We start from the raw sequence: 27,374 nt of genomic DNA, 5'->3' as shown, positions 1-27,374 counted from the left end.
GGCATCGATCATCACCAATGCACTGCTGATATGTATATACACGCACAATATACACCGTTGACAACAAATACAACACGTCAAGTCTTGCACAAAGTCTAAAAGATTCATGCCTTCCCGTTCTCGACAGAGAACATACCAAATGAGTACACCGAAATCTCTCCCAACCTTTAACACCATCGAGTTCATTTCACATTCAACATAACATTTCACTTCGTTATCAAGGCGACAATAATCACAAGCAAATATAGTGAAAAAAAAAATGAGCACCAGTGCAAATTACTATTAGATCTTCAATTTCAACAGATTTCCAGGGCAAGGAAAAAAGGTCTTTACTAGTAAGAGACCAAAATCAGTTAATATGTCAAGGCGGTCAAGAAGAGCAGACCACTTTAGTAGTGACTTGGATCTTTGATAAAGGGGCTTGGCCATCAAATTCCAGCTTGCATTTCCCAGACAGGCAATCGAGTTAATGTAATGGACTTTAACATCCAGAGACTACACATACACACACAAAGAAACTCTGGTATGAGTGACCAACACAAATTTCAAAAAATTTTCAGATTCATAGCACCCAGATTAAATCATATCATTTTTCCTTTTCATCTTCTTCTTTTTTTCTTTTTTTTTTCTCTTTTTTGGTCTCTTGGAAAACGGCTCAAACCTTGACAGATAACAAAAGATTGACACTTGCAATTGTATAGCTTGGGACAGAACAAGCGGCAAAGCATTTCACGTCAACCACGTCTATTAAGGTCAGCCCTGAGTTTCAATGCACAGCCAAAAAAGGGGGAAAAATTAGCTAGTGAAAAAAAAAAAAAAAAACTATAGATGAAAATAGAAACAAAGGGCGCACAATTGCACATCTTCATCCCATATCCGGATTCATCCATACTACAGGGAATGGTATTGTCAGAATGCTGAAGTCAAAAAAATTCTTAGCAAATTGGACCTTTCAGATGATACACATTATCTTCCAATTTCAATGAAGCTTACAGTGTACATGTACATGTAGTTCACATGCCACAGACATCTACACTGTGATGGCAGAAACTCTCTTGTGGGTTACCGGCTGCCAATGCTGTGTTTCCAATATTTCAGAGCAAATCTAACGTGCACTTTGATTAGGTACAATATTCTTGAACGACTGCCAGTGATCTGGATCGGTAGAGATCATCAGTTATTGGGTCATCTATGGTCATATCACTCCATCCGTGCGAGCGCTACCCGTTCTTCCACAACACACATTGCTGCTTCAGACTTTCTTTCACGACGAGTTGCTCACGAGCAACAGTATTTTCAGAGTCCATTCGAGGGGGCATTGTCATAAGTCAAACAAACATTATGAGCTCAGCGTAACAAAACGTTTAACAAATCGCTGTGGCTTATTCTCGGTGACTGCACCCTTTTTTAATTGCTAATAATTATGAGACCGTCAGTGTGCCTTGAAACACCTTTAATCATGTCACATGCTTCCACATAGATCTCACAGAGTTGAATAGTTGGTCTTTATATTTATCCAGAAAATGTCATCTTCTGCTTGCACTGCTGTGATCTTAGAAACAATGCGGCATCAAAATGATATACAAGAACGAGTCTTACTCTGATGAAATGTGTGACGAGGCCCCCCAAAATGTGACTGCCAAAGTTCTGCCAGGGCTGGATTTCCATCTCTTACTTTCTATCTCTCCCCCCCCCCCCAATATTCTGTTTCTCTCTTGACAGAGGATTCTACTACCCAGTCTTGCTCCGTCCAGCCTTATGCATGAACTTTTTAGTTGATATCTTGAATGTAAAGTGCACAGATTGTACGATACTATAAAAACACATGAGCTTGAATACGGAAGAAGATTCAAATTATAACTTCTACGTGAAATTCTCTCTTAACGTTGCTCTGGAAAGTGTATCAGCGTGTCGGTTCAAGGCCTTTCTTTACAAGCATACCGGTACTTCGTCACATCAAGATTAGTGCTAAATATTCTCTTGTAATCTTCATGATAACTAAAAAACAGGGAATGAGTCCCTTTCACAGATAAATGTCTGCTGGTAATTCTCTGCATTTCACGACTTAAAACACATGATACAGATAGAATGATGATGAGGAGGAATATTTCTCTATCACTGAACAATTGATGCTGCACACATCTACTGGTTATAATTCTCCACTCTATTCATATCAAGTCATTAGTCTGTGTATCATCATGTGTACTATTCTTCTTCTATCTCCAATATAAGCCTCTATCACTCTCCCTCTCCCTCTCCCCCCCAATTAGTTTCTCATTCCCCCCCCCCCAAACCAATTTTTCTTTCCTCTAATATGAAGCATTGCTCTGTGGCACACTGAAATCAGGAAATGCAGGCACAAAGCTCACATGGAACATGAGTGATGCGTGTTTAATAATTCAAGAGACGGCCATCTGTTGTCTGTGTTTTGGGCTCGTGCCGCGCCTACGCCGAATATCCGGATCCCACCCACGTTTACAGACGGCCAGGTGAGATTTTGCGCAGAGATTCTGCTTTTATGATAGTTTTCTGCCTCATCACCTTTACACACACATGCAAAAAAAAAAATGCATTTTTGTGTCATCTCTGATGAGAGTATGCATACAAAATGAAGTGTTTGGTCCTGTGCAATGAAAAGGATTCAAAGAACGGCCAGCAACAGGTAAATGTGAAGTGCATAATCTGTAAACATTCCTGAAAAATGACCACACAAGAACAAAGATGTGGGACTGACTGAACCCCTCCCCCCCCCCCAAAAAAAAAAAACGCTTCACAATGATTGCCTCAACTTCTGATTATATAACACATGCAGTTTCTCCTGATTCCTCTCAGCAACAGTATATTAACAGGGGTGTTATAGCTGTCTATCCTCAAAATAGTATTTGCTATCTACAGATGAAAAAAAAAAAGAAGAAGAATTTTGCACGTATCTCACTTCGGTGCAACAGATTATTGTGGTGGATCAACTGCTGACAAGGCTAGGAAAAAACAATTGTGCTCCTCATACTTTACTACCATACCAAAGCGTACGTGGAGAGCGGGTATATTGGGGTATATGTACTTATGTCATTTCATTCATATATATATATACACAAGCTTCGAAGGGGGGGAAAAAGCGTCAAGAGAAAAATACCATCAGGAGAAACAGACGAACGGAATCTTTGACGACACAAAGACGATGCATTGGATTACATCCCTGATAAATCTTCCACAATAGCAAACAGAGAGAGAGAGAGAGAGCGAGAGAAGAAAGAGAGAGAGAGAGAACGAAGGGAAATAAAAAGGATCTTAATATTCATCACATCTATTTCCTCTTTGTTTTTACACACACAGCTGATGCCCAACTGGTCCAAATATATATATGGCATCAGTAGCTGGTGGAGCGGGTAAGAGAGCCCACAGCAATGGATTTTAACGATCAACGTCTTCCATTCGTGTTTATGTTTGCAGCTGAAATTGCCCCCCCCTTGCTCCCTCTTGCATCGCGTCGCGTCCGTCGTGACAGCACATCGAGGTGAGCCGGTCCACGGGGGGTGAGATTTACGAGGGGTGCTTGGCAAGGTGTCATTGTCTGTCGTCACTGCTCTGTAGAGAGACATAAAGGGGGGGCGGGAGATAGAAAAGGGGGGCGGGAGATAGAAGATGGGGGTGGAGGGGCGAGAGGGTCGGAAGAGAAAAATTGTTAGTCGTCTGATGATGTCCCCCCCTTGACTAATGGCAGTCTCAAACTTGCTCACAGACGAAAATACATCGGCTAAATGACGAGTTTGATTGCAGAACGAGTTACTGTAAAACCAGGAATGTTCGCGTGCATTTTGATTTCACAAATTTCACGAGAGCCAAGATTCGCGAAATTAAAATGCACATGAAAGTTCTTGTCTACACTATACGCATTGAATGCTAGAGGCAACTCGCAAAAATTTTGTGCCGCGAAAAAGGCCGTCGGCTCCAATTCGCGAAACTTTCATGCCACGAAAATATTGTGTTTTACGGTAACGCCATTCTTGTTACTGTAAAACCGGAAATTTTTGCATGCACGAAACTTTTGCAAATTTTGAGAGTAGCCAAGATTCACGAATTGAAAAGTGAAATGTAGTAGACAGTTCTTGTCTACACAATGCGTTGCATGCCAGTGGCAATTCGTGAATGTTACTCGTGTTACAGCAATTTGAGATATTTGTGATTTGAAGCTGCTACAAAAAGGAAAAAAGCAAAAAGAAAATACAGGATATTTTTCATTTTTCAACTTCAAGAATATTCCTTGTTATGTAACATGTGAGGTACCACTGGTCAAAGTTGTATTTTGCTCTATCAGATGATCGACTTATTTGAAAGTTTTTGGAAATGGCACTTCAAGTGTACATGGATATCAAATGGAAAGACAACTCATTGGCCGCAAGGAAAAATGAGAAGAAATTTTAAAAAGAATGAAACTCACGTGGGGGGAAAATTAGAGGCATTGCCAACCAATATTCATTCAACATCTATAAACATTGAATCTCAATATATTGTACAGTGTTACAAAATATACCTTCAGTTTTTGTTTCTTTTTTTTTTGAGGGGGAATGTCTGGTATTACAATAAGGCTTATCAATCAGAATTCTGAATTGCTTTAACTTCACGGGAAACCCCATTGGAAGACGAGGGTAACAATCCTAGAATGTTCTGTCATTCAAAATGAACAAGCTCGGCATCCTTGTCACAGTGGAGCCACATGAGACTCAAATTATTATGCTGGTAGTTTGGGCGATATCACCCTATCAACGACCGTAAGCTTATACTGTACAAGGTCTGGCCATGACCAACAAGGAAGATGCACAAAATGAAAGGCAACTCGTATTGCCTCTCCAATTTCATAAAACAAGGAGAACAGATGTCTTGATACGGCTACAACTACACGAAATCATTATCCTGGCATAATCTTAAAGGAGCATCTCATTTTTTGGTAACGATGGAAATATGAATTTTAATAAGTTTTTGAGACAGGAAGCATTCTTCAATTCGTCAGCTATTCATTACAAAAACAAAGATGAAGAACAGAACGCCAATAACAAATAAAGATATGTGTTCTATTTGGACTGGATGAACGTATTGTTATATCACGTATTTTCACGCAACGATCCTCTTTACACAAAGTTTATACTGCAGCGACAACTGGGGAAAGCCCGACTTGTACGTATTTTTTGTCATGATCAAGGAAATAACAAGTTTGATATGGCAAAAGTCGGTACTAGCATGTAAAATCAAATTCTACATTTCCATGTCTTGTAGATAGCGATGGTATTTTCAATGCACAGGAATAGTCAAATCTATCCTACACCTTGTTTTTCATCATTTCTCAGTTGATAGCACAGATATAAATGGAATTCCTGTCAAACTAAGAATGAAGGTACACATTTGATACACTTCTAATGTGGGATAGACTCGCGCATATGTACTTGTTGCTTGTCGCACAAATTTTTTTTGTCCTATATATGCCCAATGCCCAAACTGCAATTGTGCAAGTACATATACAATGGCCTGATGTATTGATATTACAAACATTATAATTATGGGCTTTCACTCAATCACGGATCGTGGATCATGGATCATTGTAAAGCATGTCATGGGTCCGTTTCTTCCAAGTTCAGCACTTGGATGCTCTTGGAACTGTAAACACAATGGACAGAACTTGGAGGGAAGGGATTCCCGACATGCTCTGCAAAGATCCTCATTTCTCTTTGACCACTGAAGTAAATCAGATGGGGTTTTCTGAAAGATGTAGGTAACAAGTTACAGTTTCATACCTGGAAATTGCATTTGGATGAATTCATTATGCTTTAAAATTATCTTTGCGGAAAGTCCAATTGTATTTTTTTTGGGGGGGACATACAGTATATTTAACTTGACATGGGTGAAAGATTGACTATAACATGGGGCCATTTCTGACATCCATCATTTAGATCACTCACCTTAATCCTGAATATCCTCCTGAAGAAGCCTTGCTTCGGGGGAGGGGGCGGCAGTTCCGGTAGGAGGTCGGGCGTGGGGCTACCGTTGGGCCCGTACATCACGTTGAGCTCGGTAAATACACCCGTCTCTATCATCTGAAAGGACAAGGGGGAACCAAAACATCAGAAACAGGGGCAGAATGAACTACAACAACCTTCAAGGTCCCCTGACATCAATTTGGGGTCCTGTCTTCATGACTTCTGCTGAACTGAATAGGACTTCACATCACAAATTCAGGAATTGTTTTATTTCTAATATGCATCACATGTTTTTAGCCATTTATGTTTCATTTTTCTGCATCCACTAAGCTCCACCCCTAGAAAATCTTTCTAGCCTTCCGTGATGTCATCGACAGCGAAGTCGGCTGAAAATAAGCCTAATAATATCTAATGGAATGCACCTTATCATAACAAGATGCAGTATTTCACAACAACAAGACAGGTTTCATAAAACTATTCCACACCTCTTGCCATGCTCTAAGTTTTCCTCAGAGCAATGACCATCTTAACTAAAAGGTTCAGAGATGTTATTCCAAGAGACTGGTCTCACTATTGAGAGTTTGTGCATTATTAAAGGTACATTGTAAGGTGCAAAACAGGAAGCATTGCGATGTTCATTTCACCTGACTGTACTGCTGATAACATCCCAAAAGGCAAGAGAGGTATCATTTTAGGAGTGGAGCTTCTTCAGAGCAGAAAAAAAAAAAATAGACATAAAATGATTACAAATCAGTGATTCATATACTTTGATGTAAACTAATCTAGAATGTGTGACATGTAGACCTATTAACAGATTGGTAACAGTCAACATGTAATGGATATTAGTGAAACTTATATTGATTTAAACAAATCTAGAATGTGTGATTTGTAGACCTATTCGTATTATTAACACTCAACATGTAATGGATATTAGTGAACCATGATTCGGTAATATGAATTCCAGTTGAGCTGAACAGGCAGAGTTACACATAATGTTGCACACAAGTTCTCAAATTACAGGAAAAAAGGATCCTGTGTCTCTTTCAGTATTCAATATGCATTTCTCTTTGTTTTTCCGCGAAGAGCGATGCATCCACACTTGAGTAGAAATAATCTGCATTGCTTTTCTGTGCTTTTCCATGGAAGGCTTTGCTTCATCCTCATGTAGCTTTCCGTGAAGGTGCACTATTCAGGGTTTGTGGCTTGGAGTTGAAATGAACTGACCTTTTGGTGTGTCATATTAAGAGAGAGTGTGGGGATACTGGGTATGATTGAAATGAAGTCCGTGGGACTGTGGGATCACAGATCACACGTTACCCAGATGTCTCTGTGATGGTTGCAATGCAGCCTATACAGGCAACGATAGCTGTTGTCTGTGTAAAGCTCTTTAAAGGGAACGCAAACCCAAAGAGCAATGTGGATTGAGTGAAAGCAACAACATTAGTAGAACACATCAGTGAAAGTTTGAGGAAAATCGGGCAATCGATGCAAAAGTTATGAATTTTTAAAGTTTTGGTGTTGGAACTGCTGGGTAAGGAGACGACTAGAGGTTATGACGTATGAGTGGACTACAATATACTGTATACGCCAATAATTTCGCGTACAGATATTTTTGCGAATCGCGGTATCAGTGGCATTTTCGAGTTAAATTCGTGATTGATACTAGTAACGTTAGTAGTAGGGTCTACTGCCAAGCCCGAGAAACACGTTCAAACACTTGCCAACATACTCGTAACGTTTTTCCATTTGCATTGTGACTTCCCAAACATGACAATAGAAAAGACACAGTACAGTAGAAGATTTATAAAATGAAACAATTACGGGAGCTTGCAGTGAGACACTCACACACGGCATTCACAAGTACCCACCAAATGTTGTAACAAAATGCAGATGACAAATTTTCAGAGCTGCGCTAGCGCGCTAGCGAAAGTTTTACATGCATCCCTTGGCCTCACCAAACCACGTCGAGCCGGTGTTCGTTCGCGTAGGCAAACGTAGCACGTAACTGCGACCAGCAGCCCCGTACGCATAGCGTATAATGGGGCTGCGGACTGTTGCATTCAGGATCATGACAGGGGAATATCGCGGACAAATATCAACTTGAAATCGACAAATTTTTCAATTTGAAGACTTACTTGTAAAGATGTGAAAACAGGGTTCGTGCAACGTTTGGTCCTGCCAATAGTCCCTTTCTGTTCGAATTGATGACTTAATGTGACTCGGTCCAGAGGAACCTGGGAGAGCTACACTGAATTGACGGCCAGCGCATACTCACACAGAAATCTGTAAATTTGTGCACATGTGATGTGTGCACATGCGCTGGCCATCAATTCAGCGTGGCTCTCAAGCTCTCCCAGGTTCCTCTCGACCGAGTCACATCAAGTCATCAATTCGAACAGAAAGGGACTATTGGCAGAACCAAACGTTGCACGAACCCTGTTGTCAATACTTTAACTTTACTGGTAAGTCTTCAAATTGAAGAAATTTTTTAATATCAAGTTGATATTTGTCCGCGATTCTACCCTGTAGTGATCCTAAATGCTACAGTCCGCAGCCCCACGGCCGTAGCGTACGTACTAGCAGGAGTGTGTGTACGTACTGGCCGGTGTAACAGCCGCGTTGGTCTGGCCAGCGTTGGATGCATTTTGTCATCGATTTGTACATAAGGTATGACGGGGTAATATTTTCGCGTGTTTTTAATTTCGCGATCAGCTCGAAACTCGCGAAATTCGCGAAAATAAAACCCTCGCGAAAATAACCGCGTATACAGTAAAGAAAATATAAAGGGAATTCAATACGAATTCATTTTTTATGGAAATGACACATTCCATCAACTTGATACTGACATATGTTAGGCGTAGCAATTATTCCCCCTGCTTTCTGAAAGCGGTTAGTCAAGTACTCTTTCATTTTGCTGGAAAAGTGAAATTTTGTGGAATTCCTTTATATTTTCTTTATATTGTTGTCCACTCATACACCATAACCTCTAGTAGTCTCCTCATCCAGCGGTTCCAAAACCAAAACTTTAAAAGTTCATAACTTTTGCATTGATTGTCTGATTTTCCTCAAACTTTTATTGATGTGTTCTACTAATGTTAATGCTTTTACTCAATCCACATTGCTCTTTGGGTTTGCGTTCCCTTTAACTGTGAAGTGGTGCTCAAAGCATAGTGATAATTACATTTTACAGCGCATTATTAGCCAGGTCTTCTGGGGGATCAAATCTGCACCCGTAGTGAGCCCACTTCTCTCCCAGGGAAAACTCCAGTGCAGACAGCCATTCTACCACGCACACTTGCAAAATTCAAAATTCCTACCACTTAACCCCTCGCACAGCTGGGCAGATTGTGACAGTCCTTTAACCCTTTGTGTGTCATTATTCTGAGACGGCAACATGTGTACACTTTTGGGGAAAACATTCCATTTTTCAAAGCCTTGTAATTTTTTTGTAGCAGCATTTAACCCTAAAAAGGCCGGGGGGGGGGGGGGGGGGGGGGGTTGAATCAACCCCCCTCGACATTTTTCGCGACTTCTCCGCCGCGCGAAATTTTTTGACCGCGCCGTTCGCTGACTTTTTACTTTCAAGTCTCGCGCATCTTTTGACACCATTTTCGCGAAAATCGTGCGTACTACTACGACGCTGCATAACGTTTTATACATGCCTGTGAGATCGAAAATGGCTCAAAAACGTGATTTTGTGTATAGTCTATGCAAATGGAGTTTTCTCTTCATATTCATTTAGATCTGATTATTTTCACTTTTATAGGTTGAAACTAATTAATTTTAGCATAATTATGCTTGATATAGGTTCTGTCATAAATTTTGCAGAAAAAAATGATAAAACAAAAGGTCGAAAAAACAGAGAAATACATAAGAAATTCATAAAACAATAAAATACATACGAAATTGATTTTGATACCAAATTTTTTTTTCAAGTACATTGTTAGGAATGCTACAAAGGATGTTTTCACCAAAAATTAGGATTCTAGGACCTTTAATTTCTGATTTAGAGCAAAATGTATGATTTTATGCATATATTAGCATAATTAATTATTTTGACGAAAATTTCCATTTCTTTTTGTATAGCTTGGTAGATTGCGCCACAGGTAATGCGCATGCCAAATTTCATGGCGATTGCGCGATCGACGGCCGAGATCTCATGGGGGGGTTGAATCAACCCCTCCCTGGCCACAGAACACCCAAAAAAGCCCGGCCTGGTTAGGGTTAAGCTAGAAATGCAGTACAGCAAAGTTGTGGAGAAAATTGCCCGCTTTCCTGTCATGGAAGTGCTATAAGAAGTAATGTGGCATGTTGCAATTTATCAGTTGGTTTGTGTGCTGTTGCCTGTTAGAGCAAAATATCCAAAGTCGGCAAAGCCATCGATTACATCGAGCCGGAGAATGTGGCACACGAAGAGTTACACGGAATTGTATTCATGTAAATGTCATACGTATCACACTAACAATCAGTCACTTTCGTACGGGAGGGAGGGTCTTCAATTTATTTATTTATTCAATCATTTATTTTTCCCACTCCATATCTGGATTATCATAAAAAATGCAAATCTCTTTTCTTGTTATGTGATTTCAGAAATGCTGTATTCCCAAATATGACAACTAAAGGAGGACAAAGAAGAAAAAAAAAGGTAGTTTTGCACACACAAAAAATAGTTACAGCAGGACAGATATTGGCGATATCAACAGCAATGTAAACACAATCACATCAAGGGTGGAGAGCATTCAATGTCAATGGAATTGACATCATGAAGGAGACATAGGTAGTGATGGAAATACATGCAGCCAATAATTGGATATTGACGGCAGACTACATCAGAAACGGGGGGGGGGGGGGGGGGGGGGGGAAGCATCTCCTAGGTAATGTCAACAAGGTAACGAGTCTCCTCCCCATACCTCATTCTGCCAGGGGATTGCCACGCTCCCAGAGTTGAATTTGGTGTAGAATTTGTCGTCGTTTTGGTCCAAGTTGACTCCCTTCACGGTGGAGAATTGCTCAATGTCCAGCACGTCTTTGGCGTACACAGCTCTCTTCTGCACGTGACAAAAAAAAACAAACAAACAAACATCAGAGCACTATTACAAACAAACGATCAATCAAATACGACGTGTCAATGTACATATCTGTCCACAAAAACTGAAGGTGATTAATAAATACCCCTGCCCAAAACTTCTGTACAAGTGCACTGCAAAGAAAAATAAAAAACTGAGGGAAATAGCTCAATCCACAATATTTTTTGTTTCATTATTAAAGTAAGTACTTTGGTCAGCAAAAAATTGCAACAGATCGACCAACCAACCACCTGAGCACATGCTGATTCCGATATACCTAATTCAAACTTCTTTTGGTGGGGATATGATAGTTAAAGCAGTGTGTGGATATGCAATACTTGCATGAGGTACATAGATATGCTGGTGTCTACACTACCAATCCATGCTTCTATTGTCAGAGCTGCACGTATCAAAACTCTGCTACCGAATTACTTTTGTTACGCAAAAGCATTACCACCATTTTCATGGGAAATATACTACCCATTCACTCTTTAATACCATTTCAGCAATGTTCATTGCTTTTATTGTTAGCATCAAATTTTATTGATTTACTCAATTTGTACTGGTAGAAGGGAAAGGGCACAAAAAGATCAAATTCTCCAGTGAGGACTCAAGGTCTTGTGGATATAGAAGATTATCAAGGCTGCTAAACTTTGCAGAGACTCCCTGCGCTGTCATTTGTGAATGAGAAGGAGCTATAACAGTCCCTGATGCCACAGCAGAAAAACGAATCAAAGAAAAATACATTGTACGTACGTCGGGCTCGAAAGGCGGAGGCACCATCCCTGCTTCTAATCTACTGAAGCTGATGGACGTGAAGAAGGCGTGGTCTTTGACCGTCTGCGCCGAGCCGTTCTCGAAGCCCCACCGGAGGGAGACGTCCTTTTCGAGCAGCTGCGGGAAGACAACAGACATGAAATGTGCAGACAAAATCATACTCCAACAGGCCATTCCCCAAATTAGTGCATATTCTATTAATCACTGACAAGTAGGGAGTGCTGTGTTCCCGCACTGATATGAAACTTCAAATATCACGTTTGTATCTGAAGTTGCTCGAAAAGACACTGTTGCATTGCCAATGAATCACAAATGAGCAAAATTCAACAGGGCTGAAGTTGACAAATGACCATATTTATATTAAAGTCACCTATAATTTTCACTTTCTACATCTATATTTAGAAGATTCAAGCTGCACATATCAATTACCGTTGGGTTGGGAAAGTTTTAGCCAAGTTTGGACTTCCCAAAACATTCTAAAAAGACCATGTGTGACCACGCTCAAACTTGTGGCCTTCATTCCCTAGGTCACAACCTTTAGCCTGCTTTCAACAAATGTGCATTTCAGACTCTTTTCAATGTCAAGATATTCAGACTACTGTAAAAGTGGATATTTTCGCGCTTGGCCGGGTAAGATGAATTTCACACGTTTTTAATTCCATGGAATCAGGACATTAACTACTGGAACAAACTGTATGTCATGCAAAAATATTCACATGCTTTTATTTTCGCACTAGTTTCCGGTTGCGTGAAATGCGCAAAAATTTCCACACTGCGAAAATTTCCACACTGCGAAAATTTCCACTTTCACAGTACTCTCATAGACTAGTCTCAAGCTTTTTCTCAATGTCGTGACATTTCAGATTATTCTCAATCGCAAGACATTCACACTACTCTCAAAGACTATAAACCTGTTGAGGACGAGTCCCGAGTATACTCGGGCAGGTGTCTATGGGAAATGCGTGTTGCAGCAAAATCAGTCCGTCCTCAATAGGTTACAAACTTTTATTCAATGTCAAGACAATCAGATTATTCTCAATGTCAAGACCATTAGACTAATTTTCATAGTTGTGACCTCCAGACTAATCTGATGACCCATGACCCGTACACTGACCTTCCTGCAGATGTCCTTGGCATCCTCGCTGAACTTGTGGCTGTATTTCTCCTCGTCCTCCTTCACTCTCCGGTCCACTTCCTCTCGTTTGACCTTCTCCTTCCTTGCCCGGAAAGGCGCCTGCGAGCGAGCGGCAAAATAGCACAAGAAGCTCGTCGATCAGATAAACACATCATGAATACACTCAGTACGATCACCCAGTCATGACTCATAAGTACTTTTTAGACATACCTTACAACTGTCCTCACTTTTGAAGACAAAAAAAAAAAGACACAAAAACTAGTAACTGCTTCTGTAAAGATAATTGAGCACACCCTTCATTTATGGCATTTTTTTTTTTTTTAAACATTCATTTGCCTGATTTCAAAATCTTGTTCTACAGAACACTACAGCCAGCACTTTCCAAATGCTGAACAGTCACACGCAAATGGGGCTAGTAGAGACAAACAACGTTTATATGTAAGATTTGGGTCTGATACGACTACTATGTAAATGGAGCAAACTCAACTCTGTATGACAGTGCGTCACACCACGCCGCCCCTCCAAACACTAAACATCCATCGTATTTTGAAAGTAAGCACTGAAGACATAGAAGTTAAACATCAAGATGAAAATCAGAGTTAAAAGCATTAACCGGACATAGAGGGGTTTTCCCTCAACTTTTTCTCACATTTTAAGCCAAAGGGAGGAAAATAAAAAGTGTGCAATGATGCCACTCAATGGGATTGCTTCCTGCATTTTTTGACAACCCTCCCCCCCCCCCTAGCTTTCAAGTGAGTGAGAAGTACATCAGTCAACTGTGATGTCTACTTCGATCTTCCGATATATATGTGTCCTTGTAGAGATCATACTCAATGCTTGCCAGCACAATGTATCGGTAGTTTCAATAATTTGCTTTAAAAAACAAAAACAAAAAACAAAAAAACATCGAAACACATCGCTGGTTCCCAGGACAGCTAGCAGGAGCAGGCGGATATTAGATTAATTGACTACGGGAGACCGCAGACATAATCAACGCGATCACTTTACTGACACTGAACACAGAAAAAATATGACATTGGCCTTTCCCATTCAATACATTTTCTTGGGTTTTTTTTTTCTTTCTCACTTTATCCATCTATCCATTCATCTATTCATCTTTGTTACATGTATCTATCTTTTTATCCACCTATCTATTCCTCTTATAAAACGTACTGTTTCTGTGGCTACATTATATTGCTTGAAAATTCCATCGCGGCGCCAATCTCATAAAAGCTCATCTGAATGCTCGCACAGGATTGGAATTTAATTACGCCTCATTCAAAGGGCGTGGCACCACTTCAGCTGGCATGTAGGCAGAGATCACCAAAGTTTGGCTCATGAATCAATTTGGGGCACAAGGACAATATTTCACCAACATCATCTAGTCATACCAGTGCGTTTTTCATGATGTCTAGAATGGTCAGGTGCTGTGGGTTTTTTTTTTTTTTAAGGATATGGACGAGCAAATTTCTAATATGACGACATACCATTTCAGCACACTGTGCACACTAAAAACTGACAAAACTTGAAAACACATTGTATAACACGCAACTACAGGAATCCTTATTCTACATTGTAGCTACACTCTTCCCTTTTCTAATATTACAAACTGTCTCATATCACTTGTTCAGTAGCGTCCTCCTGGAAACCTTGACTGCAAACATATTATATATGACATCTTCAAAATACTACTAGGCAATATATGAGAAACTGTGGTTTTTCAAATATTCACACATGGTTTCATTATCAGTGAACGCTGTTTCCTGTCGGGTCTCAGTGATGAAGAAAATCATCATTCCAACTATATCTGTGATAACACGAAGGCCAACAAGAATGTGACCATAAGCAAGCATCCTGTGAACAATACCAGCAAAAGGTTTGTAATCACAGCGAATGAGACATATTTCCTTCTTTCACTGGATGAGAGAGTCCACCAAAATTGGTTGATTGGTTGATTGTTTGGTATGGTTTATTAAATAAAATGTTCTTGCAGCCAAATGGCTGGGTTGCAACATTTGCTCAAATAAAAATAATACCATACAAATTTGATTAAAAAAACAGAGTATTTACAAATTTCAAATTGTTTGTCAATGTTGAAAAATTATCAATTAATATCATCTACAATCATTACTATTAAGTCTTTTGAATTCACTACATCCAACACACTGTGACGCATTAACACAAACTTAATAAAAACTGCTCATATTTCATATGATCCCGACAAGCACTCATTTATTACCAGTGGTGGGTTGAAAGCTAAGGAAGGGGGGGGGGGTGTCTGTGCTTACCCTGCCCTCAATCATCTCATAGATGAGGCATCCGAGCCCCCAGTAGTCCGGGCTGAAGGTGTATCTCTCATTCCGTACTACTTCTGGGGCTGTGGGGGACAAACACACACACAGACACACACACACACATGGAGGGAAATGCAAAGGAGGAACATATTAAAAGGTCGTAAGATTAAAACAGAACAAAATCAAGTGAAATGCACGACAGTCCGGGACGTAGTGAAACAAAGACTAGCAGGGGAGAGATCATCACATCCATTATCAAAGCCAACGAGAACTTAGAGTGAAGTAAACGTCATAGGAGAGTATTGATTATGTACATAATAGAAATTATCATTATCGAATGCAAGTGCAATAGTGAGAATATATACCCCTCAAAATAAGTTCTGCGATTAAGGTTTGATATATCATATTTCTCTTATACTAACTTTAACTTTATTAAATATGACATCATGATAAAGCCTGATTAATTATCTTTGAAATGACATCTCACTTGTTATGACTGGGTGTTCCTGAAATGTGCAAAACAGCCGAGTATGGGGACGGATCAAAATTGAAAAGTAGCTGTTTATTATGTACTATTTTTGATGAAAAAAGGCCACTAGAATAAGCAATGCTGAAATGTGAGCACACTCAAAACTCCCATTTCCTAAACATTAGGTGATTGTGTAGTCAACCTTTTTGTTTACTTTTAATCTGCAGATACTACTGTAGTTAACTAATTCATGGATGAAGCCTGGAATCTAATGAGAATCTCACAATGCATTCTTTTCAAGCACATGCCTCCCCTGAAAAGACAAAACAAATGGGGATTAACACTGTTTGCAATATCACGTGTGCTCCACTTTGCAGCATTTCCACTTTCCTAATACTCAATCGTACTGTGCATTCCAGGAATGCATAACGTACTCAAGTGAGTTGTCACTGTAAAGATAATAGTAATCAGGTTTCTTATGATGTCACATGCAAATAAAATGACGCAGATTCAAAAAGAGAGATATAATGTATCAAACTGGATTTTGCAGGACCTTTTTTGAGGGGTTTATATGAGGCCATGATATGCTCGTCACAGAGTATTAAACTTGATTTGAACTGTAGTGTTCATCAAATTCAAACCACTGTAATTATTTGCAAATAAGGGCCACCACTACCCTGTAGAGCATTAAAAAACAAAACATGAATTCAACCTTGATATCAAGTCAGCATGAAATTGTAATGTACGTTGCTACCAGCATAATGCCTTCTGACATAGGACTATCCTTGGGCCATGACAAGACTCTGTTGCTTTACATATCCTTAAAGAATTTATGGCATACGCGCTCCACTCTGTCGAGGCCATACTTCCCACACGATTCATTTTTTCTGTCTTTATACCTTCGTCGTCCTGTACAGGTACTACTGTATGCTATCATAAGATATTTGCTTCCCTGTACATGCTTCATAATATATATCTTACTTTCAGGACAAGGTAATAGAGGCAAGGATGTAGATTTTTTTTCCCTGAAAATTACAGAACAAAAATTACTTTGTCGTATTTGTTTCCCCAACCCTTCCTAATTAAAGGAGAACTCCAGTTGATCTTCATACTTTTATATTTGAACAATTATAAATTGGTCATACTGGGTACAGAGTTTTAGAATTTATAGTGATTGGGACAAGGAATAAGAATGGTTTCAAAATTTATAACAAATCACAATGAACAAGGATGATGACAGAGAAGCTTCACCATAAGAATGCATGAGTGTGGGGGCTCAAGGAAGCAGAACAAAAGAAGAAAGCATGCATAAATCCGTCACAGGTGACCTTGTTTAAGCAAGCAGTATTGTAATGGAATTGCACTGCTTCATTTCTGAAATATGTGAGCCTCCTACTCATGCATTCTCAAGGTGAGCCTCCACTCAGGCATTCTTAAGGTGAAACTGCTACCTTGTTCAATGTCATTTGTTTTGTTGGGTGTTCATAAAATTGGTTACTCTGCTCAAGGACCACAATAAATTCCACAAATCTATACAGGGAGCTGTCGATTTATGTACCACATGATGTGAAATTATGAAAATCACCTGGACTTTCCCTTTACCCACGGAAAACACACCAAACCCAACCTGACATTTATCAAGTTTATTTGTTTTGTTTTGTTTTTTTCTTTTCTTTTGGGGTGGGGGTGAAATGTAGATCCAAATGGAGTACAAACTTTCAAAGGCAACATCACGCTAAAATTCCTGCTATCAATGCTCTGTGCTGCATTCTTTAGAGAATTTTAAATCAAAGCTATACTGCTGATGAAGCCTTTTCCCCAAGTTTCCTAAATGTCGTCCCCATCCTCCGTCATTCCTTCCCTTCCCACCCTTCATCACCTCTATCCCCCCCCCCCCCCCCCCCCCCCCGACCACACCCCTCCCCCTGGTCCTGGTCCTAACCCTCTACTCACCCATGTAACCAACGGTTCCCACTCGTCCACGGATCGTCTCACCCTCGGGGATCTCCACGGCTAGGCCCAGGTCTGAGATTCTGACGTGACCTTTAGATGTTTGTTGGTTTGTTTTTACAACAGAGATGGAAGCAATGGAGAGAAAAATATTACATTACATTTTCTGTCCCTTTCTAGAATAGAGGAGGCATGTTGAGAATAGAAAGATGACCCATTAAAGGAATTCGAATAAATTCTTGAGATGAATTCCAAGACAGAAAAAATAGTGCAAATAGTCCGAAGGGATGCCATTTACAGTGAAAGAGAGGACTTGAAATACATCTACTGGTACACGAAGCTACTTTGTACACAAAAGGGCCCGAACTTTCATACTATGAGGGCGTGAATTCAGGCTTTTGCCTGAAAACTTCCATCCCTGATCAATAACGCTACTAAAGAATATTTCAGTGAAATCACACAGTTTAGTTACAAATCACATTATCATATTCTTAGCACTATCACAACTATTATTTATTATTATCCTTACAGAGGATTTTTAGAGCCCAAATACAAACAGGTGTTATTTTGTCGACGCACCTCATAACCTCCAACCCACTTAAAAAGTTTGTTGAACTCGACCAATATTTTTTGCCGAGGCGACCAATATTTAAAATATTGGAGGGCAAGAGGGGGATTCCCCAAAGTTTTTATAAACTGCACCGTGATTGGTTGAGATATATACGAGATGACCTGAAATAAGAAGTAAAAATGTCTGTGATTGGTCAATCACGAATTAACTAGAATATCGTTTCTTCTACAATTCTGTGTTTATACAAACAAATTTCATATATCAATAAGTTGAAATTGTTTTTCACACAATTTTTCAAAATATCACTTTCATAACAGGAAGTTAAATTTAGGTTTGATGAAAACAAGTTGCATTTTTTTGTGCATGCAGGCGCAAGGCGACGATTGATCTGCAGCTCTGCATGCTCAGCGCTAAACTAGATAGCCCGCGCGCGATATAATAGGGAGCTTTAGATTTTAGACGCGCGGACGTTCAAAGGAAAAAAACATGTTCTGAGCTTGCGCAGTAGCGCGCGTAAAGTCAATCTATTTTTAGCTTGCGTCGCCTGAGTTGTTTACTACGCGTACTGGGCTATTTTCACGTCCGCACAGTTTGCGACGTAGAGAGCTTCTTCATGCACTGATCATATGGGGGCGCGATTTTATTTTTTATACGTTGCGTCCCAGCGTAATCTAAAGCTACTTTTCCACACGACGCAGGTAGAGGAGAACGTCCAGGGCAAGCGTCGGCTCAAACGTCCGCGCGTCAAAATCTAAAGCTCCCTATTGTAGCCGGCCGGCCGCCGCCGCTGCGCTTGCATTTGCATGCGCGATATGCATATTACAGTTACTGTACATGTACGTACGTGTGTACAAGTACGTTATATACAGCACAGTAGGACTAGTTGTGGTAGTAGTAGCCTAATTCGATCTTTCACGATCTACGGTAGATGTGACGTGAATTGTTTCTCAGATCTCGGATACAAATACATCTAATTCTGGTCTAAATTAGCTAGATCTTGGTCTAGCAGTAACATGACGGGTACCTTGGATACATAGATCACTGTTTTATCAGAGACTGAAGTGAATTAACTTGCACTGAAGAGTGTACATGTATCATACCCCATGTCGGGATCACTACACAGTAGGAACAGCACTCGGAGTCGGAGACAGAAAGGGTAGGCCAAAGTGAAAACATTCTTTGCTAAAATCCTCTGTAGGATAATAATGATGATATTGAATGTCCTATTTTCGATTAATACAAGGAAATATTGGACTCGCTAAGCAAAATATTGGACTCGTCTTCGACTCGTCCAATATTTGTGCATAGCTCGTCCAATATTTCCTTGTATTAATCTCAAGGCCATCCAATATTATATAAGTAACATGCTATCATAAAAACCTAGCATAGCTGCTTTTGGTTATTTCTCCTATAATCAGCAATTGATCATTGGTACACTGCACTATCGTATTGAAACATGCTTTTTGTAAAATCGAAGACTACTAATATATCTTAGTGGAATGAGATGGAAAGAAAGTTGGTATTACATATACAACTTGTTATCTGAATTCAGTGTGTATTGAAACATAATATCTTTGGCAGACATCTTCAGTCAGAACTTCATCTATCACAATAGGGTTTCTACTGAACTACACACACACACACACACACAAAAAAAAATAATGGTAATAATGATGATAAATGAATTTATGATATGTACAGTATATATCCTGTAGCATGCCCAAAACATTAACAGTAACAACAGGGATGACAGCATATCATGATCAATTAGGCATGACCTTTCCGACACACACTTTCTGAAGATGTCTATAAAACAAATGAACCTTCTGTCTAAATGTATATAAACATGAAGTTAGTTTTGAAATACATTGTACATTGTTGTTGGGCATTTAGGGACTGACTGTGGCAGTATCTACACAGAAGAGGTTGAAGAAGACGGAGAATAAGTGTTATGGTTTTGAAGCAAGAGCTGCCTTGAACATGCCCGATAAGGACCTTTTTGTGGAGCAGTTTGTTGATGTTTTAATGCTCCCTATTGCACAGAACTGTAAAAACTCAACCGGGCAGGAGCACTATTTCATTTCCTTAACAATGTGTTGACAACACTGTGCAGGTGCAGAGTGCAAGCTCTATTTGATCGTACACAAAAAACATGGAGCCCCAACTCTCTCTCCAAGTTACCACAGTTTTGTAGATTTTCTCAGCAATGCTACATGTTGGGAAAAGAAATATCAAGCTATAAGCTCTAAAAATGCATTTCTATTGCAAAGTGACAATGTTTTAGTCATGATAAAAAAAGGAAAAATCAGACCTGATTGCTGCATATGTGCCCTGCCCGTGCCTACTGCACAGTAACTCCGCATTACCGGAAGTGCACACGAGAACACCGAAAATGTGACCACACTTAACCTCCATGAGTTGTACATGGGTGCACAAGATCACCTCATTCAATTGTACGTAACAGGTCACTAGCAGTGTTATATGTTTAAATCTATATTCAATAGAGAGAATCGTTCACATTAAACATCTGTCAGCTGATGACAATGTGTACAAGACTTTTTTTTACCGTAGTCGTCGAGGAGGATGTTCTCCGGCTTCATGTCACGGTAGACGATCCGCAGTCGGTGGAGGTCCTCCAGGCCGCACAGGATCTCGGCACCGTAGAACCGCGCCCGCTCCTCCTCGAAGCCTGGGCTGCCCATGTTGTGGATGTGGAACTTGAGGTCGCCGCCGTTCATGATGGTCAGCACCAGACACAGGGCTTCCTTCATCTCAAAGGCATAGGCAAGACTAACCTGGAGGGATGGCGAGAGGGGTTATGGGGTGGGAGCATTAATAAAGAGATGATGAAGTGTCTTCTTAACCCTTAAAGGGATGGTATAGTTTTGGTTGAGATGGGGATTCTGGTTTTAACTTTTTTTGCGAGATGATTAGAAACCACTTAAATATGAAATATTACAGAGCATACAATTTGAAGAGGAATTCAAAGTTTATTTGATGAAAAAAGGTTTTGAAATGGCTGAGATATCCAAAAACAAAGAGGTCTTAATGGAAGGTGGGTCCCATCTTTAATAAGGACCACTTTGTTTTACTTTGTTTTTGATATCTCGGCTATTTCAAAACCGATTTTCATCAAATAAACTTTGAATTCCTCTAAAAATTGTACGCGCTTTGATATTCAAGTGGTTCCTAATCATCTACGCAAAAATTTAAAACTGGAATCTCCATCTCAACAAAAACTATACCATCCCTTAACACACTACACGTACCTTGATGCATCATGGGGTACAATGTTTAGAGATAACTGCATGCATTGAAATGAAACATTCATGTACAATGTACACTCAACATTGGCACACAACTGTTTTTGTGCATATATGGATCCGTGCATTTTACATTGTACGACAAGATCCAGATGAGCCCACTGTACACAAATGTCTGTCTCAATTTGGCCCCACATGATGAAATGAATTCATCAGGCTGGTGACCAGATGATTACCTAATCCTGTGTATACTCTGAAAACACGCTATATGGGGCACGAAAATATATGGATCTGCCAAGTGCCCATGATATCACAAGCAGCCATCTTATTTCAGTTTTTTTTTCCAACATAGAGCTCCATAACTTATGTGGCATGATATGGTGGGGGGGGGGGGGGGATGGGTGGGAGGCTCACACATTGTTACAACCAAATGGGACTCTCTAGATCTGCAACAAACATAGAGCCACAACGTAACATGTACAGAAGGTTGGTAAACTCTTCATGTACTTTTAAAAAAAAAAGACAAGATGAACGAACCAGCATACCCATGATACCTAGAAAAATTTTCTTTCCATTTCTCAATTCATACAAGGGAGGAGGCATTGTGCTCTACGCACTAACTCATTCCTTTTTCTTAAATGCTTCGTTTCCTTTGAGAGAACGGTGATATTTTGCTACAGACTACATGAGGGCTTGCTAATCCAAAACGGCAAAAAACACCTAAAAATTGGGATGTACGGTTAGTAGGAATCCCAGAAACACTGATCTCCTGATTCACTGATTCAGTTGTTGTTGTTTTTTCATTTTCCTTGTTTGCTATGGTAACCATCATCGTGACAACCAAAGCAATTCTACTTGTGTGTATCCTACTCAGTACGCTTAAACTACATTGTATGCATTGTCACCACTGATTAAAGTTTCCTGTTTCCACAGAACACTGCCATCTTTAGGAATTATTTGAAATAAACAAACACTTGCTGTGCTACATGCAATTGTTACAGTGTGATATTCTCTTTTCGATGCATCTATGTATCATTAGACAATAGAATCATTTGATTTTGATAATGCAGTTGAAAATGGAACAATCATTTCAAATTTAACAGAAAATTTACCATTATTATCATCATCATTATCATCATCATCATCACCATCACCACCACCACCATCATCATCATCATCACCATCACCATCACCATCATCATCACCATCACCACCACCACCACCATCATCATCACCATCATCACCATCACCATCATCATCATCATCATCATCATCATCATCATTATTATTATCATTACATTTATACTAGACAATATTCTCTATCTATTTCACTGAAAAGGATAATCACGGAAATTTGGCTAACTCTCAGATCAGGTCCTTGAATACATACAAATGCATACATGCAGAGCGTGCACATTTCAACGCGAGCATTACAACCACAACCCATACAGACAAAAACTGAAGAGAATAGCTGCTGGCTGCCATTATACAGTGATCACACGACAGACAGAAGGAGTGAGAAAAAAAATATGATAATGACATCTCAGAAGTGAATTAAATTTCTACACAAAGCTTCACAACGACAATGGAAAAGAGAAAGAGAGAGAGTGTGCCTCGCCGAGGAATTCTTATTCTTTTGTCTCAAGCTTGCGAGATTAAAGAGTGCGGTAGGCAAGCTCTCGGGCACGTACATGCGTGCAGGGGATGAGGGGAAGGGGGGAAAGAGGGGCACAATTAGAAGTCGTGGCTCCAAGAGAACAGTCAAAAAGGGAGAGAGAGGGGGTACATGTAGATGAGAGTTTGTCACGCCTCCTTTGGAACAGCAGGAGCCCTCGTTTTTGGCTGCATTTGTCGTAGCGGAGGGAGGGGGAGGGGGGAGCCTAGCTCAGAAATTGGCTCGTAATAGCTTCAAGCGACCGCTTATCAAGTCAACAGATCACAACACTTGTCGCCTTGGTTGTAATAGAATGCCTTCATAAAGAGACGGAGAGGGAGAGAGAGAGAGAGAGAATTAGATATTTTTATCACTCCGCTGACTGGTAGCTGCCTTGGGCGTTGAAGGGTTCTACCATAAAGGAGAGATTCAAGGTAAACTTTACTTTTCTTCGATCATCCGAAACAAGTCAAGCAGTTTTAGATCATAGATTTGAAAGTGCTTTTCTCATGCTAACTGGCATTGAGGAGGAGTGAGATCTGTGTCAAACTAAGAGGATTTGGGAATAGAAGGGAAGATATACCGGATGCCATGAATAGAAATTTTAGATCAGTAAAATGAATACAATATCTCTCCCTCCCCCACCCCCCCCCCCCCCCCCCCACCTCTTTCTTTAATAGGTATATTCTGTCTCTTTTTCTCTATGAAGGAGGCACTCCCATGGACAAAATGGAGTTATGAATATAAAGAGATTTGAACAATTTTTCAACATCACCCAACCTAATACACCTGGATCATCAAATTCCCCCCTTTCTGGGTCAGTGGGACTCACGGCACACGCTGGTGTCACTCCAAGCACTCAAATCCCCCACCATTCCATCGCACCCATCATTTCTCTCTCAACCTTGACTTTTCCGCATCACGCAAAAAAGCATCGTGGATTGGACGCAATTCCGCATTCGGTCTTCTACTCTTCTTTCGAGCATCTCGTAACTTTCGGGTCAGACATGATCAGATGTTCTTCTCGAAACTGCACAATATGTTTTCGTCGCGGCCACTCAAGTAATGAGAATGTAGTCTCACAGTTTCTTAAGGGAGTGACTGCTGTTTCATGAATGAAATAATGCCTCCGGCACCACTTCGTGGCGGAGGCATAAAAACAAGGCACTTGTGCAGCGACCTTGAATTTTTTTTTTTTCATTTCATCTTATTGGCTGCGGCATCCTCAGATACACATCGCCACTTGCCGCATCGGTCCAACCTTATCAGTATGGCAGAGAGAAAGGGCTGCTTTGCCCCGGTTCCATGACCCCCCTCAAGCCAGCACATTCATCTATTCTGTTTGGGGACCATCGAGTGCTTCTTCCACACAGCACTCTCACTCTCCACTCAGAACCCCATTTACCATAGTTATGTTCACACGACATTCGTAACCTTAGAGATTCGCTCGAAGTTTTAAACTGTGATGATTAGCATGCAGTTTTACATAGCCTGTGCAGACGCACTCAAAAGGTAGCAAACTTAAAGATTAGTCCATGATTAGAACCACAAGATTTCTTAAGGTTTATGCTCCATCCACGAGCTGCGGGGGGGTTCCCACTCATAGTTAAAGGCGCATAGTCCCGGTAGTGTAGATGGTGCTGTTGATGATACTGCCGATCACCGTTTGCATTGATACGAAGATTGCCGAAGTTGAGCTGTCATCAAGAGTAAAGTGCATAGGTGTTGCTAAGTAACATTGCCTTCGTTGTCTTCTCTGCGCATCAAGCAGTCTGAAGTAATGCCAGAGTGTGTGAATATGTGCTTCTTATTATGACATCACAAAAGAAGTTTGCTAAAGCTGTCATCCCCCTTAGCCGAATCATGAGCCGAACTGTGATCGGACCACTGACTACAGTGGATCGGACTTCCTCAGACTCGGGGAAATGGGTCACAGCGTAAGCGCTAAAGAGGAGTCGATAGCGTAGGTCTCTATAGGAAACTTGCCCCGTGCGCCCGCGTACGCATTTGACTAAACCACCGGGACCATGTGCCTTTAAGCAGGGCTCGACACTAACGGTGGCCCGGGGCCACCAAAAATGCAAGTTGGGCCACCAAAATTTCAGAAATGAAGAATTTGGTGGCCTGATCGGGCCACCAAAAAAGGTGGGATGTTTGCCTTTGGGCTACCAAAAAAAAAAGTTAGTGTGGAGCTCTGCTTTAAGCATCAACAAATTTGAAAGTAAGCATGACCTTTCTGTGAACTCCATTCTCTGTCAGCTTTTGAGTCAACCTCCAGTGCATGTTGTACGATAATGTATCAATACCAGTCAGTTTTGAGTTTATTACTATCACTGCATGTATCTATTCCTTCCAGTCCTGTTGTTTAACCATATAGTGGGGCTCTCCTCGAAAGTTTAATCACAAAGATAAGTTGCCGTGTGGATGCACGACATACTTTAAAATTACACACTAATCATCAAAGTTTCAAACTTCAAAGATTTCACAAACTGAGTGAGTATTGTCTAACTATAGTCAAATTATGCCAGAGATATATGTACCTCATGACAACACAGTTCAATAAATCTGACTTTTAGATCTATGTAGGACTACACCCACAGATCTTATGCTATTGTTTTGAGTAAACTTTACTACTGAGCTTTGTGTCTTGAAGACTGGTATTTTCCTTGACAGCATCGTAACTGCAAGAATCACACTATTAGGAGAAGAAATGTATGTTTGTGTGATGCTTATGTGTTTGTCTCCCTGTCTTTCCAAGATGTAACAAGAATGACTAAGAATCAACTGCATTTTTTTCTTTTCATGAGCTTACCAACATCAAGTTGGTAAGCTTACCAACATGAGCTTACCAACATCAAGGGTGTTATACAGAAGCTTAAGCATGTTTTCCCCACATATATATTACGTACCTTATATTCGACTTTGTTATTGCCGTATCTTCATTATAGCATACTGGCCTGGGGGAATTGTTCCAAAATACGCCTGGAGTCTATCTTTAGAATACAAAAGCGAGCTGTAAGAATTATCAATTGTACCTATTATTTAGCACCGACAAGCCCTCTGTTCAAAAGTAATAACCTCTTAAAGATTTTTGATATATATTCTTACTCCCTTGGGATATTTATGTACCAGTTAACTAAAGACGAATTACCTTATGCTTTCACTCCCATGTTTGTAAAAAATAAAGTTATACATTCCTACCCTACAAGACAGGAAAATTCATTTCACTTTTCTCCCGTGAGAACTGCATTTGCTCTTAAAACAATAGTACATACAGGTCCAACATTCTGGAATAGCCTTGACTCCGACATTATTGAATCGTTGTCATTGAACTGTTTTAAACGTAAACTAAAAAAATCCCTTGTGCAGGCTTATATCTAATAATACAACATGCAATTTTATTTGAACTCCCTCTTCTTTATCAGATTCGTTGTTTATCATATGTATTCCATGGTATTCCATGGTTGCCTTTTGTTTTTTTTTTTACTGAGTCATTTATGTCAAGGCTATTCCTGAATTAATGAATCATTATGTATCATGTGCGTTTTTGCGCATTCTTACAGTTACGTAACTGTGTTGCTCGGGTGACAAGGAGTCTTGTTAACGCGTTACAGGTGGCTACTTTGTATTTCGCTATGCTTTCGTATATTCTATTCCTTTCCTTTGCTCTTTTTGCTCTCTTTTCTTTTACGTCCCTTTCCTTCCTTTCATAGTTTTCGTTTCTAGGTTGTTTAAGAAGACCAACACTTTCATATATACAGGGACCTATACATTACAAGCTTTGCTTTTTAGTAGGTCCCCACATTTCATGTTTGTTAAATTGTCTTCTCTTGTATTTTTTGTAATTTACGACGCTATGTTCAATCTTATGTTCAATCGATCGTATCATGTTTGATGTTTTGAAATGTGGAACAATAAAATCAAATCAAATCAAATCAAATCAAGTCAAAGTAGTTTTTTTTTTTTTTTTTTGGTAACATAAACCAAATCTAATCTCAATCTCTCATGTAATGGACTTAGACCTTAACTATCAGGTGAGATAGAAACATAATGATGGATACTGTATACATGTATATACCTCCTTTTCATGAGAAGTTCCTATCATACCAAAACTTCAAAAAAAAAAAAAAATGGGCATTCTTTTCAGGAAGAACAAGATTTTGCACTGTAGAATTTCTACTGAAAAGACTGAAAAACAGTCTGCAACAACTTAGCCCACAGACTAA

At 40.0% G+C, this 27,374-nt stretch overlaps 1 protein-coding gene across 1 annotated transcript; it reads right to left on the bottom strand.

The window, feature by feature from the left end:
• Nucleotides 1-3,564: 3,564 nt before the first annotated feature.
• Nucleotides 3,565-26,031, bottom strand: LOC139719177 (G protein-coupled receptor kinase 5-like). The gene is made up of 9 exons (XM_071630609.1): nucleotides 25,984-26,031; nucleotides 20,798-21,026; nucleotides 17,664-17,753; nucleotides 15,236-15,324; nucleotides 12,927-13,046; nucleotides 11,792-11,929; nucleotides 10,880-11,017; nucleotides 5,952-6,086; nucleotides 3,565-3,585 (listed from the first exon to the last, which is right to left on the bottom strand). The coding sequence occupies exons 1-9, from the start codon at nucleotides 26,029-26,031 to the stop codon at nucleotides 3,565-3,567; spliced, it is 1,008 nt and encodes a 335-aa protein (XP_071486710.1).
• Between the last annotated feature and the right edge of the window lie 1,343 nt (nucleotides 26,032-27,374).

Source organism: Diadema antillarum, unplaced genomic scaffold (assembly GCF_040938485.1).
Source record: "Diadema antillarum isolate AM-2024a unplaced genomic scaffold, OU_Dant_1.0 scf00000107, whole genome shotgun sequence".
Lineage (NCBI taxonomy): Eukaryota > Metazoa > Echinodermata > Echinoidea > Diadematoida > Diadematidae > Diadema > Diadema antillarum.
The sequence above is the reverse complement of the archived record's forward strand: the minus strand, read 5'-3'. Positions and strand labels throughout refer to the sequence as shown.

Coding starts and splice junctions, on each gene's coding strand:
- LOC139719177 (XM_071630609.1), bottom strand. CDS start 26,031: ATGCTTAAGCTTCTGTATAACACCCTTGATGTTGGTAAGCTCATGTTG. Junction 15,325..17,663: donor GGGAACCGTTGGTTACATGG/GTGAGTAGAGGG, acceptor TGTCCCCCACAG/CCCCAGAAGTAGTACGGAAT. Junction 11,018..11,791: donor CTCCGCCTTTCGAGCCCGAC/GTACGTACAATG, acceptor TGTCACGTGCAG/AAGAGAGCTGTGTACGCCAA.